We start from the raw sequence: 25188 nt of genomic DNA on the forward strand, positions 1-25188 counted from the left end.
TCCTCCATCATTCTTTCTACAGTTTTTACCAACCTCTTTAGCGAGGATGAAAAAAGTCGATAAAAATACTGTAGCTCAAACGTTCTGAGCACCCACGCTCGACTTATTCACACTGAAGTGAATGGGAAAAAGCACAAGTTCTTCACGGATCTGAAGCAGATGAACACACGGCCCACACGTGGCTCCAATAGACTGCGAGCAACGTCTGTTCATCCCCTTTCCCAGTGTCTCAGCGTTTCCACTACTGTATGCTCGAGTGTCTCTAGTGGCACTAGAGGCAACATGCATTGGCAGGAATTTGGTGTCAGGGACCTTTCCATTAGTGTGATTAACGCGATTGTTTGAACGTCACTTGGCAGTCGTGTGTTCCCTTTTCTTCAGCTTTCTTCTCTACTTTTTTCCACTCGACTTTCAAGTGGTCTAGTTCCAGCAACCCAATCTCCGGACGTTGTTCCAGCTGTCTCTGATTGTCCCAACTTTCGGGCTTGTTTGTACGATCGCGTTACACACGCTGAAAATCGAGATCCGGTAATTATCGCTGAAACTTCCGGCTGGCGTTACAAGCTGCAAGAATCGCTTGCAAATTGACGCTTGTAACTCCTCTTGCTTCGGACAAGTTTCTGGATTAATTTTATTTCCATATCTTCATCTAGAACGTTATCGTTCCTACACACAAAGCGGATGATGAATCGAATAAAGTACCTCCGGGTTCTCGGATCCTTGGACTCTGGTGCGAACACTCGATCACACCGTAACAAAAGCTCAGAAACTCTTCTGAGGAATGACTGCAGAGCTCCGCCATCGAGGGTCATATCAATCCGAAGAGTTTCAACTTTTCGAGCGCCAGGATCGATGCCGGGAACCTGGCGGGGCTCGAGACGTCTAAAGTCTAGTACGTGCCCTCCAAGGAATTCTCGACTTCGGACAAAACCGGCACCAGCGTTTGAAGCGAAAAGTAACGCGATCTGTCAGCCGCGTCGACGCTGGTAACGTGCTGAAACTGGCAGGGCTGGCTGATGTTGCTCTTCGCCGGAAGTACGACCTTCTTTTGGGGTGATTTTTTCTTCTTCTTGCCCGGGATCGACAGGCTGATATTCTCTGGACAAGACACCAGGCGTTCAATGTGCTGCCAGAGCTCGTTCGCCGCCTTCGAATTGTCGAAGCTCAGGCCAGCCAGTCGTGTGTGATCCGAGGAGAGACACATCGTGTGAAAAGCTGCACCGGAAACCTGCGGAAAAATATTTTATAGTTATCTCGACTTCCGCTCTGCCGAAGGTAAACAGAGACTCGAAATCATCGAGCTGCTTCACCTTGTACGAAGAAAGGTTGTCGATAGTCTCTCTCCATAGCGTAAAGCAGGTTCCACGCTCAGCGAGGAGAATTTGGATGCGCCTTTTCGATCTAGACCGAGTCTCTCCCAGGTCCAGAACCACCACTGGAATTCCCGTGAAACGAAGCTCCCACGCACCCACCTGGGAAGCGTTCCCCAGATACAAATTCGCCAGGGACTCGCACACGAATATCTGAAACAGTTCCGAGTCTCGCGTGAATTCCAAGACTGATTATAAACCTCGACGGAGAAATTATCAAAAAGTTTCAAATGGAAATGATCCGCTTAGTCTCCGTCGATGTCAGGAACGGGATTAACTCGCTTGTTCTCACCTGCGTCTTCAGACCCCGAAAGAAAGTCTCAAGCTGTTCGCGTTCCAGTTGGCTGACGGGATCCAGCCGCGTTTCATCGCTGTGCTCGGAGCTGTCGCTACCCTCGTAACTGGACGTTGCAGAAGTGTCAGCTTCCCCCGTGGAAGACAATCGTCTCCTAGTACTTCCGCTGTATTCGCTGTAGTAAGACGAGCTTTGGAGCGAAAGGTTGGACTGCAGAGTCGGGCAGGAGGACGCGTAAAAAGGTCCGTTCATTTTCGCCTGAAACAACAAGTTGGGGAGAAGAGTTAGGATCATTTAATCACACACGCTTAGAATTCCCTAATCGTTATTCCGTTCTAATTCGGGCTAATTTTTGCCAATTATCGCTTGCTCCCAAGCCTCGCGAGTGATGGGACAAGAATAAAAGGGGAAGTCCCCATCTCGCAACGCACTTCGCCACATCCGGTGGCTCCGATTACCGACGTGTACTGGACACAATGCGTTTCCTTATAACGAGTCCCCGACCGCAATTTCGAATCACATTCCACTATACAACTACACAACTGCTCTCAGAATGCGAGAATTCTTTTTCTCACTTCGTGACACTGATCCTTAAACCCCGGACGTCTCCACAACCGGATGTTGCGTCTAACACTCGCTCGGTACTTGGCCTTAAAAACTAGAGAACGAACCGAGAGATCTTCGGGAAAGTCTGTATATAAAAGTCAAAATCGTGTTGATCAATTTTTTTTTTCTTAACTTTCGATTTCTTTGTCATTGAAGCGTCGGAATGACTGAATAGAGGTTAACGCGTAAGGGATGAGGATCCGAGGGAACTGAATTCCCCGAGAAGATGTCCCACTTTGAAGCAACCCACTTCCGGTTAGGGTTTTGTGCGTGTCTAGTGCGTGCGACACGTGTGGGCCACATTACGAATTGTATCGTTGGATCTACTCGTAGGTGCTCACAAGCCTCTGAAAATCCCTCGACAATCCGGGCGGTCGGTTTTCCCCGGATGCGGGTACATTCTGAAACGTTTTACCTTTTTGTGCGCACATATTTGTTACATGATCCGGGAACGTGGCTGGAGTTTAAATGGGGCTTAAATTCCACTCGGATTACGAGGGATCTCAACTTCGTATGGGTTCAATTCATTGCAGAATTAAATCCGGTCCAAAGTATGAAGTCAATGGTACAAGTATATTGATCAAAATCTCGGAGGAAATGAAAATTAAAGTCAATTCTGCATAAGGCATACAAAATCTTGAAGGACTATCCGGAGATATTTTCTAGGGATAAAGGGCATCCGGACGATTAAAGCTATTTTTAGTTGTGCTACATGTTATCCAGTAGGAAAATCGATGAAGCTATTCGTGCCATGGTAGTTTCTGCTCCTCTATATGTAAAAAATTTAAATCCATATTCTGTGGCCTGCATTGTCTTCGGTGAAACTGTGCCTAGTACGAATTTGTTTATTACCTTATAATACGAATCGCAGTTAAATATGTGACCTATAATCTTCTTGAGGTCTGATTACGAATGAAATCGTAAGCCTGGTCGTTTCTACTCGCCAATTTTCGCCATCCCCCATATTTTAACCTAATACAGTAACCGAAATTTTCCTCTTTATTTCATGGGACATAATCTTGGTACCCACACGTGATCGAAATGTTGAGTGACGAGGCAGCTGCCTTCCATCACCGCAACTTTTCCAGCTCGTTCGTGTTGAGCAGGGTTATCGTAAAAAGAAAGAAATTCGTAAGATAGATGGGATTTCGCAGACGGATGATGTTTCCACCTCAGCGAATGTAGCCTTACCTTTCCAGCGGAATACAGCCTGTTTGATTCTCGTTTTCACCGAGTGTGTAAACCGCTATATTACACCTAAACCCGTAGTCGGTATTCGCCTGCAGGGTAGGTACTGTAGACATAATACCGAAATCCATTCAGCACACGCCTACGTCAGACCAGTCTACCAACCTCCAGCTATTGTCAACGGCGTTATTTATGGTATGCAAACACGGTTTTGCCCAAGATACGACATCCAGGGCTGCCTCTGTAGTTTGCATTGTGTGATGTGTCGTCGGAAATGACGACGGCGGTAGTGGTGACAGCGAAGTGTTATGTAGGAAGTGGCAAGTAGGTCATTCCAAGACACGCCAGTCATTCTGACACATTTTCTTCCCGGCACATTCGGCCACAATTTCCTCCGTTTAATCGTCGCAATTCAAATTCGACATCTTTTCCATGGACTTTTATTCTTTTCATTCCACTACAAAATTCCAGCCAGTCTTATGGTGCTTTACGAGGGTCTAGACAACGTTTCAACGATGAAAATAATTTCTTCTGTTCAATACGTCACAGATGGATTTACGTATTACGCGCAAAGCGTATAGGAAACACTTGCACAGGTGTTGCAAAAATCCTGCGTGAAGAAATGTATAAATTTTTTTATTATTCCATGAGCAAATATTGATCTCTCGCCATACGATGAAAAAAAAATTTACCAAAAACATCTTCGAAGAAGAACTGTCTTTCTGTCGTTCTTTTTTTCCACGATATTATCTTCCGCAAGTTTTCACTCCCAGATCGATGTCCGAGATTAAACTGACTGTGGCTAGTCCCCGGTATTAATTCACAAAGCTCGCGTAGCATAATCGATGCCCAGCTTTTGCAGCTCGTGTCCAACGTAGGTACACATAGGCATGCATATACCTGACCGATAACTAATCGAGCGATAGAGGTGTCCCACATACTCGATGACGTAGCACCCGTACCGTCAGCTTTTGCATGTCTAGACCGTGCAGTATATGCGGCTTGTAAAACGATGACTGGATGCTTATCGAAAAAGCGTATATATATCTGCAGATTGGATAACTTCCAATTTTTATCTTTTTCGAGTTACGAGGATCAGTACAGTGAGTCACAGGCCAGTGATCGCGTTGCGTTCATTTTTTTCGATACAATACACTCGCTACTGTAGAAATCCATATCGTAGATCGAACGTGCACGCTTCGAATTTTTTGCGTCGTATTTTAGTCATAGCCAATCAACGCCAGAAGTTGCTTTTACTACAAGCTAATTTATTCCACAGGCTAAATTTTGCTCATCCATAACGTGACCTGGCAACTTATTTCTATAACCACAGACTGCAGTTCGTGGAAGACCAAAAGAGGACCATTCATGGAGGAGAAAAAGGACGACGAAGAGGAAGAATGTTTCAAGTCGTATTCAACTTTGCATCCGAGTCATATACGCGGTGCATGAGTGTCTGGCACTTGCATTCAGAGTCAAGTTCCGCAGCAAAACCGGCTGTTCAACATATATTACCGCCATATAACCGTGGACAACACTTGTGTATATTACATGCTGGCTTGTTGATATTCGTTCGGCAAACTCTTTCCTGATCAAAGATCCTCTCGGGTCAGCCGATCCAAGGTCTTCCCACCTTTGGAACCGTAAGCCGTGACCTCAACTCCAGGGTACGTCCGTTGTCCTCGGAAGCATAGAAGTAGAACGCTACTGAAACGCAAGTGGAGAACTTCGACTTCTTCGGAACGTTTTCTCGACGTCACTTTTTTAAGCTCTCATCATGAATTTCTCGAGCTCGATTAAACCCTGAATGGAATCTTGAGGAGTGCGTTCAACGAGTTCACAAATCCTTCGTTAACTTCATGATCAAGGATGAAAAAAAAACAAACAAAATGAATCGTAAAATATATTTGCGTGATCGGCTGTTCGTTCATTGGCTGTTGAGTTATACGATGCCCAGTGAAGACGATCAGTGAAACAATATTGGACGAAGCAGAAAAGGTTGAGATTACGATTATTATTACCCTCTCGACCCAACGATCGTAAATGCTCGACGATTGCAGTTTGGCTTGGCACTGGCCAAGGTACAGTGCTGCCATAAGACTGAAAAGAGCGTCAAATCCCCAGGCATGATCGTGAGTTGGCAGTCCCTGACCCCAAGAACCATCAAAAGTTCACATTCGTCGGAAAGGCAATTGCCTCGTAGACCACAAAGAAGGCCGACCGTGTTGAATTACCTTTGTAATAGCTACACACAAGGTGAAGTACCTCAGCGCGGAGCAAGAATGAAAGTAACAAAAACCAAGAAGCGAGCAAGCGACCTGCCGGCGGTTTAAGCAAGCGACTCTACTGTACATACAACCTTTGAAAGTTCTTTTAATTTTCATTTTTCACTTCTTCTCTAATTGATTCTTCGTCGCTGCGGTTTCGACGAAACTATAATTAAGCTGGTACAGCAGCGGAGCATCTTTGTGATTTTTTGACGCCGAAAACCTGCTTTTCGGGAAGAGGAACGCGGATTTGGGTACATCCATTTTGGCACTAAGAATGTGAGCCTGATTATGATCGAAGCATGCAATGCATGCTGCACAAAGCGACATAAGCGACCTTCTGAAACGGTTACATGTATGCACCTCTACAATTACATTGTAATTGTATTTATCGCAGGTGTGCAAACCTTTCGTTTGTTCACGTAGAATCGAGTTGCCCTTTTACCGATGTTAGCAAGTCACGTGCGTGCAGAGGGTGAACCGTAAATAAACGTCCTGTTCGCACCGGGACATTTTATGTCGATTGATTCTTGTTTGCGTAACCATGCGATACAGAGAGTCAGAAAGGGAAAGAAGGACGAAGTTATCGCTGAAACCCAGGATATGGAATTTCACAATTCATAGCGTGCGCTTATAAAGCAAAGAATCGACTAAATTCACAGGGAAAATCGTCTACGAGGTAATTCCTAGCCTACTAATTGCACGATTTTCACCAACCGTGTCGCTGATCTGATTACGGGTATTAGATGCCGTGAATCACTCTGGTGTAACGTCGACGCTTGCTTGACTGGGCGAGTTGGTAACTCGAAGCTGCTTCGACCTTCCAATTGTTCTACGACCGTGAAATTTCCTCCATGAGAGCAATATATGTCTCGTCGTCGAGAAAATCTCTGGAAATGACATTCATTCCTGGCGAAAGAATTCAGCTAATCCATTTCTGAATACGACAGCATCAAAGTTGCACATTTTTCTACCATAGTATCAACGACGATGTCCAGGCATTAGGACCCAAACAAGGTAAAGGGCCCCCATAGGCAGAGGCCAGGTCCTGTAAGAGGACGAGCGGAAGAAGCTGAGGGTTTTCAACGGAGTGACATTGTAATTTGTACTCAAGGGATTCGGACTGGTTCCTATTGTTCTAGGGTGTATATTCCATTAAGCTAACTGTCATTCGGCCAGCTTTGAAGTGTCGTCATTCAGAGATAGAGAAGAGAAGCTCGCGTAATTTTGTACTAGTTGATGAAGTTCAGCACGCAACGAAAACTACGGCGCACTTAGGTGTGGGTCTGATTATGCTGGGTGTTGTATGGTCGTGTAGTAAGTGACAACGACACTGTGACAGATATTTTTAACGATGTATATTTAGGGATAATCATTAGTTCGCTAATTTATAAAATTATCTGAAATTAATACGCCACGACAAGTAAAACATTTTCTTATTTTGAAAGGCCAACTTCTCGAAAGTCGTTCCAAAATTGGACAATAGTGACTTTTTCCTGGTGTTTCGTGACGTTAACGTTGCTGACTTCAGCCTCGTATAATACAAACATGGTGCATATCATCACCGCCTCGCTATTTCAGCGATCATCAGTCATACGTTCCACCTTCTTCAATTACACAGTTCGAGCAGAAGCGTGAATCGAGACGTAGTAGGGCGGGTTTAACCCGACTTGACAAGAGCTATCTAATTACGCTTCGAGTGTGAAGGAGAAGAGTGAGTCCACCACGTTGCAGACGGTTGCAAAGTGGGCGCAATAAGCGACTATAATAGCAAGCTGTCGTCATCCTCGTAATCGGACTTCGTCTCACGTCTGCGACGTACGCGGCTATCTTCACCTCTCGATGATGATGATGACTCGTGCTCATTCAGGTGCGGCGTCAATGGAATTGTTGGTGTGTATTATGCTGGCAACGCGAACAATAATTGCTGCTTTAACGAGACTTTGGTTACCCTTTGATACTCGGTGTCCCTGAAGTGTGCCGCCTAACCGTAAGTCGAAAGGAAAACATGCGTCGTATTCAATCATATTTAATTGGAAATGGTTTCCAGAGTCAATTGGAACGATTCAAGAGACAACGACATCGAACTTAAGGTACGCAGTCCGAAAATTCAGAAGGCTGCAAATCAAGTGAGTCTACGCGTTAACGAGCTCTGACGGAAATTTTCGCAGACTATTACCGTCATCGTTACTGTTCATCGTAATCATGGCGAACAGTAAGTTCGACGAAAAATGAAGAAAACCAAGTCCATGCTGCAGGGAGGCAATAAAGAGGGAAGCGAATCGACGAGAATTCATTACCGGAGGCCATTGCAGGCACGAATTAAGTGCCGTATCGTTTAACTTGCTCAATGAACTTGACAGAGAGTGTTATTACAAAATAAATTGCATCAGCATTGTGGATACTGGCTCGTTATGATGCCTGCGGTTCGCACAAGTAATGCACAAACTGTGTTTACGGTTATTACGAGACTCTGCTCGGAAAGCTTTTCTTTTTTCTGTTTATGCGCTTACTTAAGTCATTGGGCAAAACCATGACGATAATGGCTCCAAGATTTGTCAACGCACAGCTGGAAAATGGAGGGTTTCAATTAACTCTGCTACTCGTAACTGTTGTCAAATGTTTTGAAAATTATTAACAGAGTGCCGACACCATGAGGGAGAGCAGAAAAACGAAGCCTGCATTCGAGTCCCATGGGATTCTGGAGAGGGAGAAACTTTCGTTGGGATCCCCGTAACGTTTGGAAGTCACGCACCACATCAGGGAAATTCTGTATGGCAAACGCGATTGGGGAATTTTGGAAACACGCGGCTTGTCACGTGATTAGGAATTTCGGCCCGAATTAATTAATTAATGGATCGGTGCCTGAAACTCGATCCCGCGATTGCGTCAAACGATTTTCGCGCTCGGAAACTGTGACGGACTTGAGGCTTGAAATACTCCATTTTACGGTGTCGATAAGTGTCAAGGTTTGTGAAATCGTTTTTGGTCCAATCCCAAAACCACTGGCATAAAACCTAGAAAAACCTAGAACTTTTTTTTTTCATCCATTTGGCACTTCTCAGCTGACTCAAGTGTCGAGGAAAATAACCAAATTTTCTACTTCTACTTTGAAAAGGATTTTTAAGGCATTATGTTTCGAAGGCTAAGGGCAGTTTTTCAAAGCGAAGTCTCGTCGTGAGGCAATAAAAAAAATTAGGTAAAAAATAAGCAATTCCCTGGCGCAGACGACTTTCCACTGAGAAGAAGACGAAGTGGATGGAAACTTTTTGTGGTAATGACTATTCACGTAACTATGTACCTAATATACATATTATATGCATGCGTACGTTATACATATATATGTATAACAGACTACATGCAATTGGTATGGAAAATTGAAAGTTTCGTGGTATTAAGGTTGCTACGTGGGAAGAAAAAGGTAGAAATAGTCGACTGGCATGTCTTTTCTCTCTCTCCATTTCACCTCGACTTATAGAATTTGTAGTTGCGTACTTAGACGAGGTTCGTGAATATGTTCGAGGACTTTCCGATCTTCGTGGGATATCCCATACATCGTGAACCATGCAAGTCAAGACTTCATTGTTTCAGGAGTGCGGAAATCAGTGCAGGAAATAAGAATTTCTCTTTTCTTTTCGCAGAGCAACACGTTTCCTGTCGGAACGAATTTCCTCTCATACGTCTTCAGACGTATAAGGAGTCAGAGTCTCTCTGTCTGTGGTATAAGGATGCAGAAGCTAAGAATTACCTGGCGTATATAAACGAAGGTGAGATGACTAATCAGGATGACATAATCAGCGTCTGAATTTCAGTCTGTTTCACATATCTCATCGTCGTAAAGCAATAAACATACCGAACTGCCTTTGCGGGATCGTAAATGAAGTCAACCAGCACCGAGCGAGAAGTCAAACAGAATTAGCATTTGTTTGAGAAGCGGAGAGTGAAAAACACTTTCGGTGTCAAAATGTCCATCATCCATTTATCATACGTGATAAAACGCCGACACCTTTATAACTTTACACATGTGATACGCGATGACTGCAATAATTGTGAAAATTCTCTAACAGGAGTTCTGACTTTGAGCTCACTCGAAGAATTTCCTTTGATTAGTCCTTGAGATTCGTGCGGAGACGAAGGAAAGGAACCAGCCGAATTGGCAAAAACAAATTTCAACCAGACATCGAGATTCGCACTTTTTTGCACGATCCACCAAAGGCAGAGCAGAAATATCTCTGGTGTCTAGACACTTATGCCACGCCATGTACAGGCAGTTGGATTTTATCGATTTCAGGCAATTCTGTTCTTCGACTTTCTCTACGCATCGTGACATTTATGATTCATACCGTCTTTATCACGAGCGTGCGAACCTTCAGACTGGCTTGTCCACTTCAACCGAACCATTATTCGAACTGTCGGAAATCACGAAGCGTGTCTTTAATCACCGGGACGTCAAGAAGCTCGATTAAGTTCCCTCGTGAAGTCAATGACCAACCGTAACCCGGCCAAAAATTGGAATGGACCACTCCTCAGACTCAATTTTTTGCAATCAGGTTTGCTCGGCCGATCAATGCGCTCCATTTTCATCGAGCATCTCGAGGACGACTCGCGTCTTCAAGTATGGTGAGTAAAAGATTCTTAACTACCGATAAATTGGCAACGAAGATTGATATGGACTGTGGACAATGGTCTGTGCTAAATTATTCCGACGGGTATAGAGCAGGAAGAACTATTTTCGAGAACTAGCTGTCCATGGGAAAACAAATCGAGCTGGTCGACTGCAGGGTGACTTCCATTGCCAAGGTGCCCATTGCGTGATGCGCGTGTGGAAACGTTGATGAAAATCATTCGTAGACCATTAGCTCCACTGTCTTCGTGCGCCACGGATGGTCGATTAGACTTAATTACGCTCCATTGAATCTCCGTTTCTGCGACATGACGTATTCCAAGGCTTTGATATTCGGCGAACCAGAGTAAACATCGTTAAAGCGGTGTTCGGAAAGAAATGCTTGCGCAATTAGCACGCAGCAACGAGCGACACGGAATTGCGGAATTTTAGATTTTTATTAGCTTATCGATAAACCGCGGATCAAAAACTGCTTTCTTTACACGCATCGCTTTTGATCACGACTATATGATTGATACTGTAATCACAACCGGCAGTTAAAGGTCGCTTCTTACTTAAAGAGGAAAGTGACGTCACTGTTGTCAAATCACGTCACGACGCGTGCGTAAAATATTCACGCATCGCTTTGACGAATGAATTACCGGAGCAGGATAATTTATCCGACGCGATTGTGATTCTGGGTTCCGCGAAACGATCGAGGATAAACTCTTACATTCAGAATCACTCGCACGTGTGTTTCTCGTAAAATTCTTACGCTTATTAAGGCCCTGAATCAGGCATATCGTAGTTGTAGGATTCGTTGTGGTGAGTCAGGCGAGAACAACACGTTCATTTGAATACCGTGCCTTAGGACTGACTGTCAATGAAACCAGCTGATCAATGATTCATCCGATCAATGATTTCGTAGAAAATTCTACATCACTTTTCCCGCAAACGAAGCACGCATCAGCGCCCAGGAATTTTCATTCCATACGCTGTGTAAATACCTAATTCGCGTTTTATCACTGCAGAGAGAGTTTCAATGCGACAAATGCGTGCGCGTTTTTTCCGTCTAATTAGATATTACGGAATGCCGATCCAGAGTTGTAAATAACCGAGTCAACTATCGTTCCAACGACTCGTTCACTGCAATTTGCACCAGCAACTCGTGACATTAAGTGATCGTTGAACTTGGAAACGGCGGAGAACTGCAGGAAGCAAATCCGGCTGCCCCATAAGTTGAAGTTGTACTATATATGCTTGGGAAATCTACGATATCTACGTACATTAAATTCAGCGCAATCAATATCGCCGCGATACGTGGTGGATGCAGAAGTAAAAGTCCTTCAATTGAAAACATGTCAGTTCAGAATCGCACTAATGAAACCGAAGCTGGAATTTCGTACAAGTAATTCCATCCGCTACGCATTTTTCTGAAACATTCTCTACACCCGGTAGTAACCGAGTGAATACTTCCGTCCAAACTTTCCTGCCTAAGTAATACCTGGGTAGATATGTAGTAAATAATGGGCACCTACGTTTTATTATCTTTAATTGAACGAAGGGCCGTTTGACGAGTGCGGGGAGCAAAGTGCTCGCGAGTGAAACTGAACGGAAAAGCTTATCTCCGTTCGAAATATCGTCAGTTTTCTTTAGCCTATTTTAATCAGATACATCAGCGTGTCACTTTCACTGTAGAATACAGAGATTGGCAAAAACGGATGTTTTTCGTTTTCGAAAAGGTATTAAAATAATATAATCAATTAAAATTTAAATTTTTTTGAAATTATATTACTTAATTGTAATACATTACTAATGTATACATACAATAATGTACTATAATTACTAATTTATTGGCTGATGATTATTGAACATATTTCTAATCAGTAATATTCTGTTATGAATTATCAAGTATTTCACAAATTAATAATATATTGGCTGTCAGTTACTAAATACCGAATCAATTAAAAATATTTCATATTGACTACTGAATATTCATATAACTAGTAACTTTTCTATCTTTAATTATTCAATATTTAGATAATTGAAAGTGCTATTATTTTAATTCTCAAATATTGAAATAATTGGTAACAATGGTTTTAATAAATAATTAATTGTTAAAAAATTCATATTTCAATTGATTGTATAAAATACTTTTTCAAAATCAAAGTATAAATCCTAAAAATATTGGATTTTGCCTATCTCTGGTAGAATATGAGCTTGCGTCCATCGATTGAGTTCGAAAAAATTTTGTAACCCAATTCAGTCCCTCTTCTTAAAATTAACGACGACGATCCAAGGCGCGAAAATAAGCGAGAATATCAAGAAGATCTCGAAGTGCGGTTACACATAACGTTAGTCAGTTGCCGAGCACTAGATTACGTCGCCGCGTTCAAGACGCGCGTTTACTTAGCCTGCATGCAGGTGTGAGAGCGATAAGGTATCTCTTGTTGGGGAGCTTATTCTTGGTTTACACGAGTTACATACTCGCTGGATGGCAGACACTCTATATATATGGCTCGAGAATAATTGTCATGCTTAATGTAAACAATGAAAATGGCGTTTCTCATTCTCAGGTTGCTTGTGTGCGTGTTTTTCCCTGTGAGAAAAACCGGGCAAAGACAATCGAGACAATCCAGTCGCAAGGCGAGTTGCGTAATCTCCAACTCGATCTCCGAGAAGAAGACGAAGTCGACGACGATGATGATGATGATGATGTCACCGTCGCAGATGGAACAGACCTGCAAACTGCATGCGACGCAATTTTCATACCACTTGAGTATAACAACACGTGCTCAAATCGCGTAAACAAAACGCTTTTAGTTAACGTTTGTTATGCTTATCCACACCGCTGTGTAAGCCTGATTTCCTCATGAATATACCTCTCAGTCTCCGACGATGATTTCATTCGCGTTCTTAACGTCACTTCGACGGCTTTACGTCGCCTTCGAGAAAACCACAGATGGCTATAAGCTTGCCACTGTAGAGCAATTAAAGGATACGACTTTAAGGTGAACCATGAAACGTCCTCAGTCCTCGTGACCCTAATTTTCACCCTCTTGATTGGACTCAAGATGTCCCCGATCAGGTGATGGTGAAACTGAAAGGGTACGATCACTTCGTTGAGACGCGAAACTGAATTTCTCGTGATGGAATGAGATTCACCCTCGGAAGAGGGGATGAAAAGCTTTCAAAGTGAGATCCAACGCGTGTCTGCAAAATTTAAACGCTGTGCGGTGAAACTTTAATCTTCCAAAACCGCAAAGCCCCAAAGTGCCATCGGAAAATCCCGTCACCAGACTCGCCAGACGGGTGGATGGCAGTAAAATTGCGCGTGCATAACGATGTCTGGAAGCCAAGGCGACGAAGAGAACAAGAAAAAGGACAAGATGAAGCAGAAACGGGAAGCCCGGAGAAAAACTCGACGAAGAAAGAGGAACGCGCTTCGCTTCTCCGGGGTCATCGAGCCGGGTGCTGCGGTTATCTTGATGACGCAAGCTCCACCGGATATGGAACAGACCCCGAGGGTTAAGGGCCAGTAATGAATTAATAGGGACGCTAATGACTCATTAATTCGTGAGAGAAATGCAACGGCGGTCTGCGTCAGTCGACCTGCACACTGCTTCAATTTTCGAGTTGACCAAAATTTGACTTGCAGGGTTGAAAATGACTGGAAAAAATAATTGAGAGTACTTAAAATGTCCCTCAGAGGTGAAAGATTGTGAGAAAAATTCGGCGATTTCTTTGTTTGCGAATTAACAGGTGAAAGAGAGAAAAAAAGGGAGGAAAAGGAGAGACGGATGTCCCAAGGTATCGAGACCATTGTCTGGAGATTGATTCTAATGTTGATGGAACAGATGACATGCTTTCATTCGATTTCCCGGGAATTCTTTGTACCTTTTTCGTCTTTTTTTTGTCGGAGGTCGAGCTAATTGCTAGTTGCAGTAATTACAGCAGAAATTGATCCCTTTTTATTCTTCAACGAGGTGCGAGCCAGTCTGCAGGGATTATCGCGCTAACGCGAGACAATTGACAGAAGTAGAAAAAAGAACTTCCGCTGCAATTCTCGTGGTACGTTTGCAAAAGAGTAGAAGAAAATTATTATCCACGTACTGTGAATGGCCGAGTGTGGATTTAGGTGAGAGAAATTGTAATTTATGTCACGTATTCACGCATCATATACGGTTTTCTAATTTTCTAAAATCGTATGTTATTACCTACATGTGGAATAAAAATCTCCGCGATGAGGACGTCGAAGCTAAGGCGAAACCGAAACTTCGAAAACGCGCCAATCGGATCGTAGGACAGCAGTAAATTCGGATCTTTAAATCCCTCGTTAATAACTTTCTCAATATTACAGATGAAATTACGAATCTCGTTTCACGGCCTGTAATTCTCACGTGGCAGGCACAGATCGCGTAGATCGAACCGTAAAGTTGGTCAATATAACCGGGTTAATTACCCACCGATCATTATTCTCGTTGTTTGAGAGAATTAGGCGCGAGTTACGACCTTTGACAATTGGGAACAAATGCGAATTCCTTCGGAATTGTAATGACGCGCTAGAAAGTGCAATTTTTCAGGCTAGAAAATTTGAAAAATACACAAAAACAGCCCCATAAATCTCTTAATTTTGCCATTTCGCCATTTTGCAAAATAAACAATTGATTCTGACAGGGGTAATAAAAATTTTATATGGTTTCAACGATTGGTATAAAGTGCTTTTTGGTTACAAAGAGAATAAAACGCCGTTTGCCAGTTTAATACGAACAGTTACTGTACACTCGTAGCTCGCAATCGAAGCGAAATTGATCCCCATTCAACAAGGATTGTTCGAATCAGGAAAAACGGGTAACATTTACATGCGCAGTTGTTATACACGGCGGACATCTGATGAGAATTTTTTATCCTCCCTCGTGTACAACAATCATTGACAAAAATAGAGAAACTAGCTAGAATGCCGACAATTTTCCTAGCTGAAATAATTACAATATAATTGTTATCGACGACATGGGGGAATAAAAAAGTGGATGAAGACCGGATAAAACTTGCAAATTAAACCATGACGTATATAAAGTATATTTAGATCTAAAAATGGCAACACGGAGAGGAGATACTTTGAGCGAAAAAACGAGGTTGAAACGATCTGTTAAAAAATTCTATTAAGGAACGTAGCCGAGGGGTCGTACAGTCTGACTCAAAAGTAGTCGCCACATTATCCTGTTTCTTCAGCACCTCTTCGTTCGGCAATATATAGAAGCAGTTTTCTATCTGTCTGAAATCACAACGAAAATCAGCCAACAATATTTGACCGTAATTTTCGCCTCCTTGTTCCACGCCGAAAATGCATATAATTCGAGAGTCACGGTGTCACTTTATACCTGTTGGTACCTGCTCACTTAGCAAGGTGGCACAATCCTGAAGAGCGGACGTAAGTAGATCGTGACCCAATTACTTTGCATTCAAGACTTCTCCTTATTCTTCTTCTTCTTCTTCTTCTTCTTTTCGAGCGAAATTGCTGACCCAGTCTGACAGCTGAAAACAGCCGCCAAATTTTCCTCTTCATTTTCATCTCGCACTCTCAAGAGCGCACACATTCTCTTCACCCTTCATTCAGTCCATCGATTTCCTGACATGGCCCATCCCAGAAATGGATACCGCAACATGGCGCTTTGGGTAATGAGATAACATGTGGATGTGAGGGGCTATCGAATCCTTGGAATGAATAATTCTCACTCGACTGAGCAGCCTCTTTTTCAAAGACGTTACAATTCGGATTCTCTTCTTTTCATTCCCCTTTCATCTATGAACCCCCGCATTCCCTCTCCTCGATTTTTGTATCCAATTCACTAAGGACCGGCGGTTGATCCCTAAGAATTTCTGAGGCACTAAATATCATCCGTCCATGAGTCACAGGGTGATCCTTTCAACCTGACATCCCACTGCAGGTAGAATTTTTATTTGTATGGGAGAGTTTTGGGTTCTATGTATACATTTCGGACCTAAGCAGCTCCTTTGTCCTCTTAGTCTCGTCGCTTTCGTTCCCGTCCGATTCCAATTCTTTCATAAATTCCCGAGTATTCTCATCGTCTGCGTTTCTTCTCACGTAGTGTCGTTTTATGTCATAAAAAAAGTTAGAACCTTGGCCCAGTGTATCCTTATGAACGTCGTCGCGAGAAACGCTCGTCGAATAATCAAATCATGTACAGCGGATGATCCAACATTTTTCTCATTACATACACGGGTACACCGAAATAGCAGAAGAAGTGGAGTAAAGGAGAATAAAATATCTTAAGTAACCGCTTTCACAGCTTGCTAGAGAATCCATCGATTCCTCGGACGATTCCCCATTTCAATCTATTTATCATTCATATCATGGACTCCATCGTCTTCTGTAGGGATTATTTTACGACGGTTATGAAAGGGAGTCGAGACGAGCTGCAACCCCGTGTGAAAATATTCCAGTTTCTGAACGGGTCTCTTTCTCCCTCTTTCTCCTTCTTCTTCTCCCCATGAGTTCTCTGCCTCCCTCCTTTTCTTTTCGCTCTCTCTCCGTCTATCCCCATTGGAATATTTATTATCCTCCTCGAGGCTCTGGATTCAAGGTCTGCGTGAGTCTGGAAGTAATTGACCAAGTACATAATTCAAAATGGCCACCAAGTCTCGCGTGTTTTCTCAACGATAATACATTTCCTCTGTGAATTGCATTTCATCTCCTATCAAAGTAAACGCTGATAAAACGAACACGATTACGGTAACCTTTGTTAACTGAGTCTTAGCCCCTGAAATGGACACGAGGAATTGTCAACGAACCGAGAGAATATAACAGTCTGCGCACACGCACCTGCTCGAAGCGAGATAAGCCAAAAAATCTCGGCTCTTTTTCTCCCTGCGAAACATTCAATTTCACGAAAACACTTGACCCTTCCACTCGCTTGAATTCGTGCAACAATTTATGGTGTTAAAGCTGTTTCTGGTCGTTTAATTACTTCGAACTCTTCGGTAGAATTTTCCCGAGTCTAATTTACACGGCCCTTGAATTACTAGGTTGAAAATAATCACCGTGATTAATTGATCCGATCCCTCCGTGCGGATTAAATCTTGTTAATGTATCTCGTTGCGATTATTCTTCGTCGATGGATCAACCCTATAGCTGGCGACACGTTTTGCAGGTGTAAAATATACACGCCCGGCATTTGGTTCCACGAATTTGGGTTACCAATGGCCAATTCTTTCCCACTTTGAGAACCGGTCAACGAACTTCTTCGCCGGAGGCTCAAAAGAAGCTGGGATAATCGAGCCACGGTCCATCGGCGAGAAAGTTTTGCACCGAGCTGCTATTGCATCTGAATTCAAGAGCCACGTCCGGATTTTCATCATTCCTTTTACTCCATTTCTCTTCCGATTTATTTACTCATTTTCCCATCACAGAAACAGGAACATTACGACTCCTTGTCGTCACTTCTTCCCAGCGATTAAAGTCTTACGTTTACGCAGCGGACACTTAAAAGCGACTTTGTATTTTACGACGCTGACTGCGAGGACAAGATTGCGACAAAGAGTGTGGCCTGAAGGATTTTTTACGGATATGACAGTAGATCGCGTCTGATTTGAACAATTTCAAGATTTCAAATTTTAACTTTAGAACTAATTTTCGCTCAATTACACGTGTGCTTTTACGTTTTATAAAATTATTTACGTAGTACAAACTTATGTAAAATTTTCTATAAATTTGTAATATATTTGAAAGTTTTTTACGTTTGTCGATAGCCAATCAGCGGGTATTGCAATGACGTTGACACTGACCTGGTACGCTAAAATTGAAAAGCGTTGAACCATTCAACAGATTCCTAGTAGCTACTCAAAAAATTCTGTTACACGGTCAAACTAATTCTCATATGTATTTAAAAATTTCTCGTTAACGTAATTATGCATTAGAGAAATGAATATACATCAACTCTGCCTCGATCTAATAAAAAGTAGATTGAAAACTTTCGGCAGTGATTTTAAACTCCAGACGATGGCAAATGTTTCAAACTTTTACCGTGCAAGGTAAAAACTTCTCAAAGATCAGGTAGTTAGTTACCCTCGATAATTCCTCTGATCGGCTTTTACCTCTCTCCTTGGACATTATACTCCGCGGAAAAACTCTGGGCGAAAAAATTTTCCGTAATAAAAATCGAGTAAAGTAACTTAAAACGAACGAATCGCGTTTCGTCGTGCACGCGTCTTCTAATCAGGTTTAAAAGAGAACCAGCTAATCCAGTGGCCGACTGCGAGTTTCTGGAATCACGGCTTGGCCCAAGACCTGAACACGATGCGCCTCTGCCGTGGATCGTGGAACGTGACGTACCTGGTGGAGGTGAGAGGTCACTTGGTGTGCCGGTATAACTTCTCAGCTCCAAGACCCACGAGACGACGAGTCGCGATGTTAGACGCACCAGCTAGAACCGCTCGCTCTTTGCCAAGAGGTTCAAGTTCTTACCAAGTGATTAAAGTAGCCTAACCAAGGGTTTCCAAACTACCGCAAGGCATCGCGTACCAAAATCACAGTGCATAGAGGACGACGTAGACCGAATCACTGATCACCGTGATCCACTTTCGTACGCGATGCAGTTACTTATTTCATTACGTTGCGTCATTCGGTACGAGAGAGAATAATTTTTACATGTGGATTTGGAAACCACTGCACTTGGGAATAGATCGTTGTTTTTGTGGGGAAATGACAGGTATAAGTGTTTCATTTGGAAGAATAAACTATTAATTTTCATCGCGTTTCTTTGGGCAGATATATCACTTGTGGGAATATATTACCGAGCTTGGATAGTCGACAAGTGAGAAAAATCATCAATTTCATGCTTTGACAACTATTTTTTTGTATTTAATAACGCAGATGTATTGATTCCAAAACAAAAATTTATCGAATTTCAACTAGCTGTTCCAATTCTGTGGAATGAAACCATTTTGGCTTCTAAGTTTGTTGAACACAATGCAAACCAAAGCATGAGGAGTGTAGAATTTTCTCCATGTATAATGGGTATCGTGTTAAGCGGTGGAAAGCAAGGATCCAGCTAATTTTTAGTCTGAGTTGAAATTATCAATGAACATCGAGAAATGAACAAACCGAAGCATGTAGACGAGGCTGAATTCGGATCGTTAGGATGTCGGGACCTACGTGAAGCAACTCACGATCACTGAAACGAAATTTTTCAATCAAAGTGAACGGAAGGTTTCCTCCGGTAACGTGATTTCTGACTATACACACGATGCAGGCCAATCAAGATCGATTCGTAATTCAAATTAGAGGGTCAGCGTGCTGCTATCCTCTCATTCCTATTCTAAAAATGAGGCTGGTGTGATTTTCGAGGAATTAACATTCCACGATTCGTATAAACGTAAGTACGTGTCCATCTTAAATTCGTAGATCACACACGCCATAAAATAATAATATTGAATATGCTCCTCTTTGCTTAACGTATATTTTATTTGATGATATATATGTTATACAATTCTTTTTATTAATGCTGCATTTTTTTTTTTTTTTTTGTTCTTGCACGTGTAATTTTTGACAATTTATCAACCAGCTGGAAATATGTTCGTGACTATATCTGGAACCCTCGGTGTTGAACAGCAGCGGAAATATGTCCGATTAAGGACTGTTAGAGAAATGGTTTAAATGCTAGACAAAGAAATGAGAGTTTGTAATTCGTAGAAATTATAATCACCAAACGATTAGTCAGAGAAAAATTATTCAAACGTATTCTTAAACTAATTGATTTCAGTGAACTCTGTTTTCCTTTACGTGATTCAAACCCATTGTTCACAGTTCTGCTCATTGCCTTTAATAAAGCATTTAATAATTCTTTTTCTTGATAAAAATGACTACATTTTTCACCATATTTGGTTTGTTTGCATAAACAATGTCAGCGAACTCAGCGAATATCCTTCGTACCCTTCCTGTTTGCGAATGAATAATGCAGGTTCAAATTTTCACTCGCAGAATGACCGCAGTGTTGGTTTTTCAGAGAAATAACTCGCTAGAAACGCGATAAATACACCAAAGTCCATTTGTATCCAAGCAATTTTTCTTCATCATGCGTGTTGCGCAGAATTCTTGTAATTCCTAATATCCGCGACAAAAACGGTTTCTGTTGACACGAAATTGTGGGTGCAGCCTAATGGCTAGAACTACATTAGAAACCTTTGTCAAATTATTGGACGCAATTTCCTTCGGGCTTTAAGAAATCGGTGTTCAACTGCAACTCAGACCAAATGGTGAACAGTCGAAGTCCATCTTGATTTGCTAGTTCCTCCCGGATCATCCGTCCATCCCACAAAATATACGCAGAGCATTGATTTTGTGCCAAAATGTCGACTGAGTTCGACGCTATTGTTACACACACTTTCATGCGGTCCGCATGCGATAAGCCTGCACGGAATTCCGTTCACCACATCAATCATTTTACCGACTGTGTTGCTTAATTGGTTTGTTGCACACAAATGCGCAGGAATATCGTACGGATGCACGTTTATACCGTTGCAAGTTTCGTCTGATAACCGCGGTCATTTCTAGATTATATAAAAAAATCCTGCTTAAAAGTAATATCAAATAGATAATGGCAACGTTTCTTCAAATCGATTGGGAAGGAAAAGTCCTGTGAAGGTAAGTTTTTTCAAGATTTTTTTTTTATTCTTTACGATCTAAGATAAATTGACAAATTTTTTCAGACTAATTTATTTCGAAATGATGGCGCTGCAAAATTTTATTCTTTGATTTTTGTCAAGATTTGAAACCTGTACGCTACACTTCTAGCAGATGTAGCTTCGCCATTTTGAAATATTTTTGTTTAAAAAAATTTGTCTATATGCCTTACATTGTATACTTTAAAATATACTTTTTCAATTTCTTTGCAAAAAAGAAAATCTTGAGAAAACTATAAAGTGATTTGCAATTAGCCATTCGTAATTTCGCGAAATTTGAAATGGTCAGAGAGTTTGAACAGATAACTTGATCGTCAATTCGATAATTTGAACGTGCAGGTATAACAACGAGCTAATTAAATTGGCGAACCCTGAGCAAACAAGGGCTTGGCAGCGATGCTACTATCTTCAAGATGGATGAGAACAAGACGCGAGGGGGTTTGCAGAAGGTTTGATATCCGATTACTGTCACGTTACGTGGACGGAAAAAAGTTGACTCAGTGTAATAATACATCGCAATAATTACGTGTACATAACGTTAGTCCTATATGGAATATGGTTTCCGCATTTATTTTACGGCAGATAAAAGTTTCTATCCATCCACGCAAAATGACGGCGTGACATGCGGAAGAGTAAAATTAGGTATTAATAACGGAGGCAAATATTCGCGGGATGTATGTAAAATTGACTCGTAAAAAAAGCAAATTACGAATTAAACGATCCCTTTTCTTTACTCGTTTGGGGGACAAAGTTGCGGCGACACTTTTGTCAAGCTAATTACATGAGGGGTATTGTACCATCGCAAAGACGATAATTTGAAAGTAACGATATATATCGTGCCAGAGACTTGAAACACAAAAATACAATTACAAAAACTATCGTTCAACAGACAAAACGTTACAGCTTGTATTTATTACGCAGTTGTGCAATCGAGCTCGCTATATAAGTGGAATGTCGTATATGTTAAGAAATTGCGAATAGTCGATACAAATGTCGTACCTCAATTGGGGTTTTGAAATCGGTGATAAAGAAGGTTACGAGATAAAGAGGTTGGAAGAAATAAAAAGAGAAGATAATAAACCGAACAAGAAAAAAAAATAAAACAAGAAACACCGAATGTCTTTTTAACGACCTGACGAAATCGTTTAAAATTCGTTTTACGTGCGTATTATATTTTATTTAACCTGCGTAGTGAGACGAGAATTATATGAAAACCGGCTGAGAACTGTCTTGCAAAACTACTTGATATGAACTTCACGTGAATCGAATGAAGACTGTGCTTTTACAGAAATGTCTTTTCCCAAGCCTCAGCACCCCTCGAATCAAATCCTCGTCCAGTTTGAACCTATTTTCCTTTCACCCAAAAACTACTCGCCGTCTCCAAAGTCTGCGCGATTGACGATCTATGCACAGAATTCACCTTCCGATCGATCCGTTAATCGACGTATCGATCATCGGCTGATAAACGATGTATAAAACGATGTAAAGACGCGTCTGCATCTGCAACCGAAAGAACCTGACACTAAGCACCGCGATATCGGCTGATGTCAAAAGGCGATGTAGGCATCTCATTAAAAGTTAACAGACTACGAATAGCAACATGGCGCTACGAGCAGTTGTTCTAGGATGTCATATTGACAGGAGAAATCAGAGCCACTGAATGGAGCGTGGCTCAGTGACGTGGGAATGCTGTTGCCTCTCGGTTGAGTGAAGATAAAAAAAAAAAAAAAAAAGTATGGAAAAAAGTAACGTGAGCAAATGCAGAGGGGCAGACGTATGTACGTCGGTTCATCCGCTAGGCTTCTTGTTTATTCCTTTTTCCAATCTTCGCCCGATAATCGAACGTTCAAACCGAACGAAGAACTTCATCTCATCGTAGATTCGAAACTTCGACTTGAACACCGACTTCTATACCTGTATTGAAATTATTCCACTGTAAATCTTCTCCCCGGGTATTGAAACTGTGACGAAGCCAGCCAGTTATGGATTGTGATGTATTTGCATATTAAAGCGGCCGACTCTAAATCGTGAGGTAATCGTAGACGGAAGATTTTTAGTATACGATGAGGCATTTTTCCTAATAGAATTGACTCTTGGGATCATGATTCATCGTTATAAGGTGCACGTGCTGCTGTTATTGATTAGCTGATTAGTAACTACAAGCAATTCAAAGAATCGACGCACAGTATCTACCGCACCCACGAATGGATCAAGGTGGTTCCGTCATTCGTGAGGCTTGGATCGATCAAATTTTACATCCAAAGGTACCTCAACTCACAGTCACGGAATTTGACGTCACGGAGTCTTTTATGATTGCAAGTCGTGTTAGTCGAGGTAAGCTTTGAGGTGTGAAAAGTCATCGTAATCGCAAAGTACGTCGATCGAACGATTATGAATATAACAAAGAATTGAAGAATGAAATGGGATTTAGTGAAAGAGGATCAATAGGCAAATAGGCATCACAGATCGATTAATACACATTTGACTTCATGTATGTACACATGATGGTATCGGTGAGAAAACATTACCAGCTTTCGCTAAGCTTTCGACCGAGGATCGGCAATTACTCGAGTCTCGTTCGATCTAATCACCGACCAGCATTCAGATAGCATGAGGTACATTGTTAAATGAGGTGACTCGCTGAAAGATCAAAGATTGAAAAGCACGGAGAAGCCTAGTGGTTAGCGGATTGAAATCTTAGGGGAATCGACTATCTGCTGAAAACGGGTATCGGAAACTCGTTAGGATATAAAATCCCCTGGCGCAAAAGTGCAAAAGGGAATAGGGATGAAAAGGGTGTATAAAAAAAAAAAAAAAAAAAAAAAAAAAAAAACCCTGAAGAAGATGGAAAAAGAATACACCGACAAATTGTCGAGCAAAAAAGGACTCTCCAGCTCTTGAATTTTTTCAGACCGTAGCTGCGTTACTTTCCGCCACGTTACGGTGTTTTAATATGCACGTTATTATATCCCATAAAGCTCTAAGATATGCGCGGCAAAAAACGAATGCTGCATATCCAGGAGCAGATAAAAAGCGCATCAAAGCTGGTCGCTTCTCTTAACGTCACGTACAATGTATCTCATTTCAATTATCTTCTTCAACAGGGAATGCACGAGGCATTGATATTCATATTTAAAAAATCACCGTCTTGCTTCGAACAAGACTCGCCGATCGTTTCCTGGTGGTTATTCGTAGCAGGTATCGTTCGAACGGAAGCTATTCTTGCGGGCACTTATACCGGTTGTTACTCTCCAAGATAAAATCTTGGACTCCAGGCTTTGGCTCTGCTCGAATCCGATCTTCTTATTGGTATTAATCGTTTCGGAATAAAAAGTCGTCTCGCCTTTAACGATCGAATACCGACTACTGTGTCGTTCCGTAAATCGTTCATCCGTGCTTCCGAAATGGTACTCATCCGAATAATTCGTAACGCCCAGCCGCCAAATATTCAATGATCGAGGTAAATGATCGAGCACCAAGTCTGCACTATCTTACCAACAGAAACCAGACGTGACGCTGACGGTGCAGGTAATTCAACAAGGATCATCTTACGGGTATAAATAAACTCAGCGATAGTAAAATGGGCGTCTGATTTACTCAGTCAAGTGATTATGACCATCGTGATCGGTACGGCGATTTTTTTTTTCAGTACAAAGTGAACCCCAAAGATTCACCATCGCTAATCGTAAGATCGATCTCTAGGATGTATTACTCACAAGTTTAAGGGTCCGCTAACGAGGTTCGGCGATCGGCAAAGGACCAGGCCTCGGCAAGACGAGCTGGTTGACCCTGATTAAAGTCTTTCGCACGTTCCTGGTGCGACGATAGCGTCAACCATGATAAACACACGTGTGCAAAAGTTGCGAAACAACTCCAGGAACATACACAACACTGTTAAAAATCGTCTTCTGGCACTTCGATCTTCTCACAAGTGATCTCCTCACTTGCTCCTCGAAGAATAAAGAGGATCCCAACTTTCGATCCCTCAAAATTTTTTTCAAAATTCCAAAATTTCAGATCACTCTCGATCCTCTCGGTTTGACGGACGCAAGAAGCAACTGTGGATGCCTACTTTCCTCGCGCGACTCTCGTTCGTAGTCCGTACCTCCCGGTGGGTGACGGTGAACTGCTGCGTCCCGCTAAGAACTCCGGCAGGCC

At 42.1% G+C, this 25188-nt stretch overlaps 1 protein-coding gene across 3 annotated transcripts; it reads right to left on the reverse strand.

The window, feature by feature from the left end:
* Positions 1–606: 606 nt before the first annotated feature.
* On the reverse strand, positions 607–25029 carry LOC124406901. Of its 3 annotated transcripts, XM_046882571.1 has the most exons (5): positions 24753–25029; positions 20473–20478; positions 1663–1923; positions 1311–1523; positions 607–1228 (listed from the first exon to the last, which is right to left on the reverse strand). In XM_046882571.1, exons 3-5 carry the CDS (start codon positions 1915–1917, stop codon positions 890–892), a joined length of 807 nt encoding a protein of 268 aa, XP_046738527.1. In that variant the 5' UTR covers positions 1918–1923; positions 20473–20478; positions 24753–25029; the 3' UTR covers positions 607–889. The 3 variants fall into 3 exon arrangements, with proteins under 3 accessions (XP_046738527.1, XP_046738528.1, XP_046738529.1); XM_046882572.1 differs by lacking the exon at positions 20473–20478 and having other exon boundaries at positions 24747–25029; XM_046882573.1 differs by lacking the exons at positions 20473–20478; positions 24753–25029 and adding an exon at positions 15785–15804.
* Between the last annotated feature and the right edge of the window lie 159 nt (positions 25030–25188).

The sequence above is a fragment of the Diprion similis genome, chromosome 6 (genome assembly GCF_021155765.1).
Source record: "Diprion similis isolate iyDipSimi1 chromosome 6, iyDipSimi1.1, whole genome shotgun sequence".
Taxonomy (NCBI): domain Eukaryota; kingdom Metazoa; phylum Arthropoda; class Insecta; order Hymenoptera; family Diprionidae; genus Diprion; species Diprion similis.

Bases quoted from the DNA above. Each gene is read 5' to 3' on its own strand.
- LOC124406901 (XM_046882571.1), bottom strand. From the start codon at position 1,917: ATGAACGGACCTTTTTACGCGTCCTCCTGCCCGACTCTGCAGTCCAAC. The intron at 1,524-1,662 runs GTGAGAACAAGC...GAACTGTTTCAG, and splicing joins TTCGGGGTCTGAAGACGCAG to ATATTCGTGTGCGAGTCCCT. The intron at 1,229-1,310 runs GTGAAGCAGCTC...ATTTTTCCGCAG, and splicing joins ACAACCTTTCTTCGTACAAG to GTTTCCGGTGCAGCTTTTCA.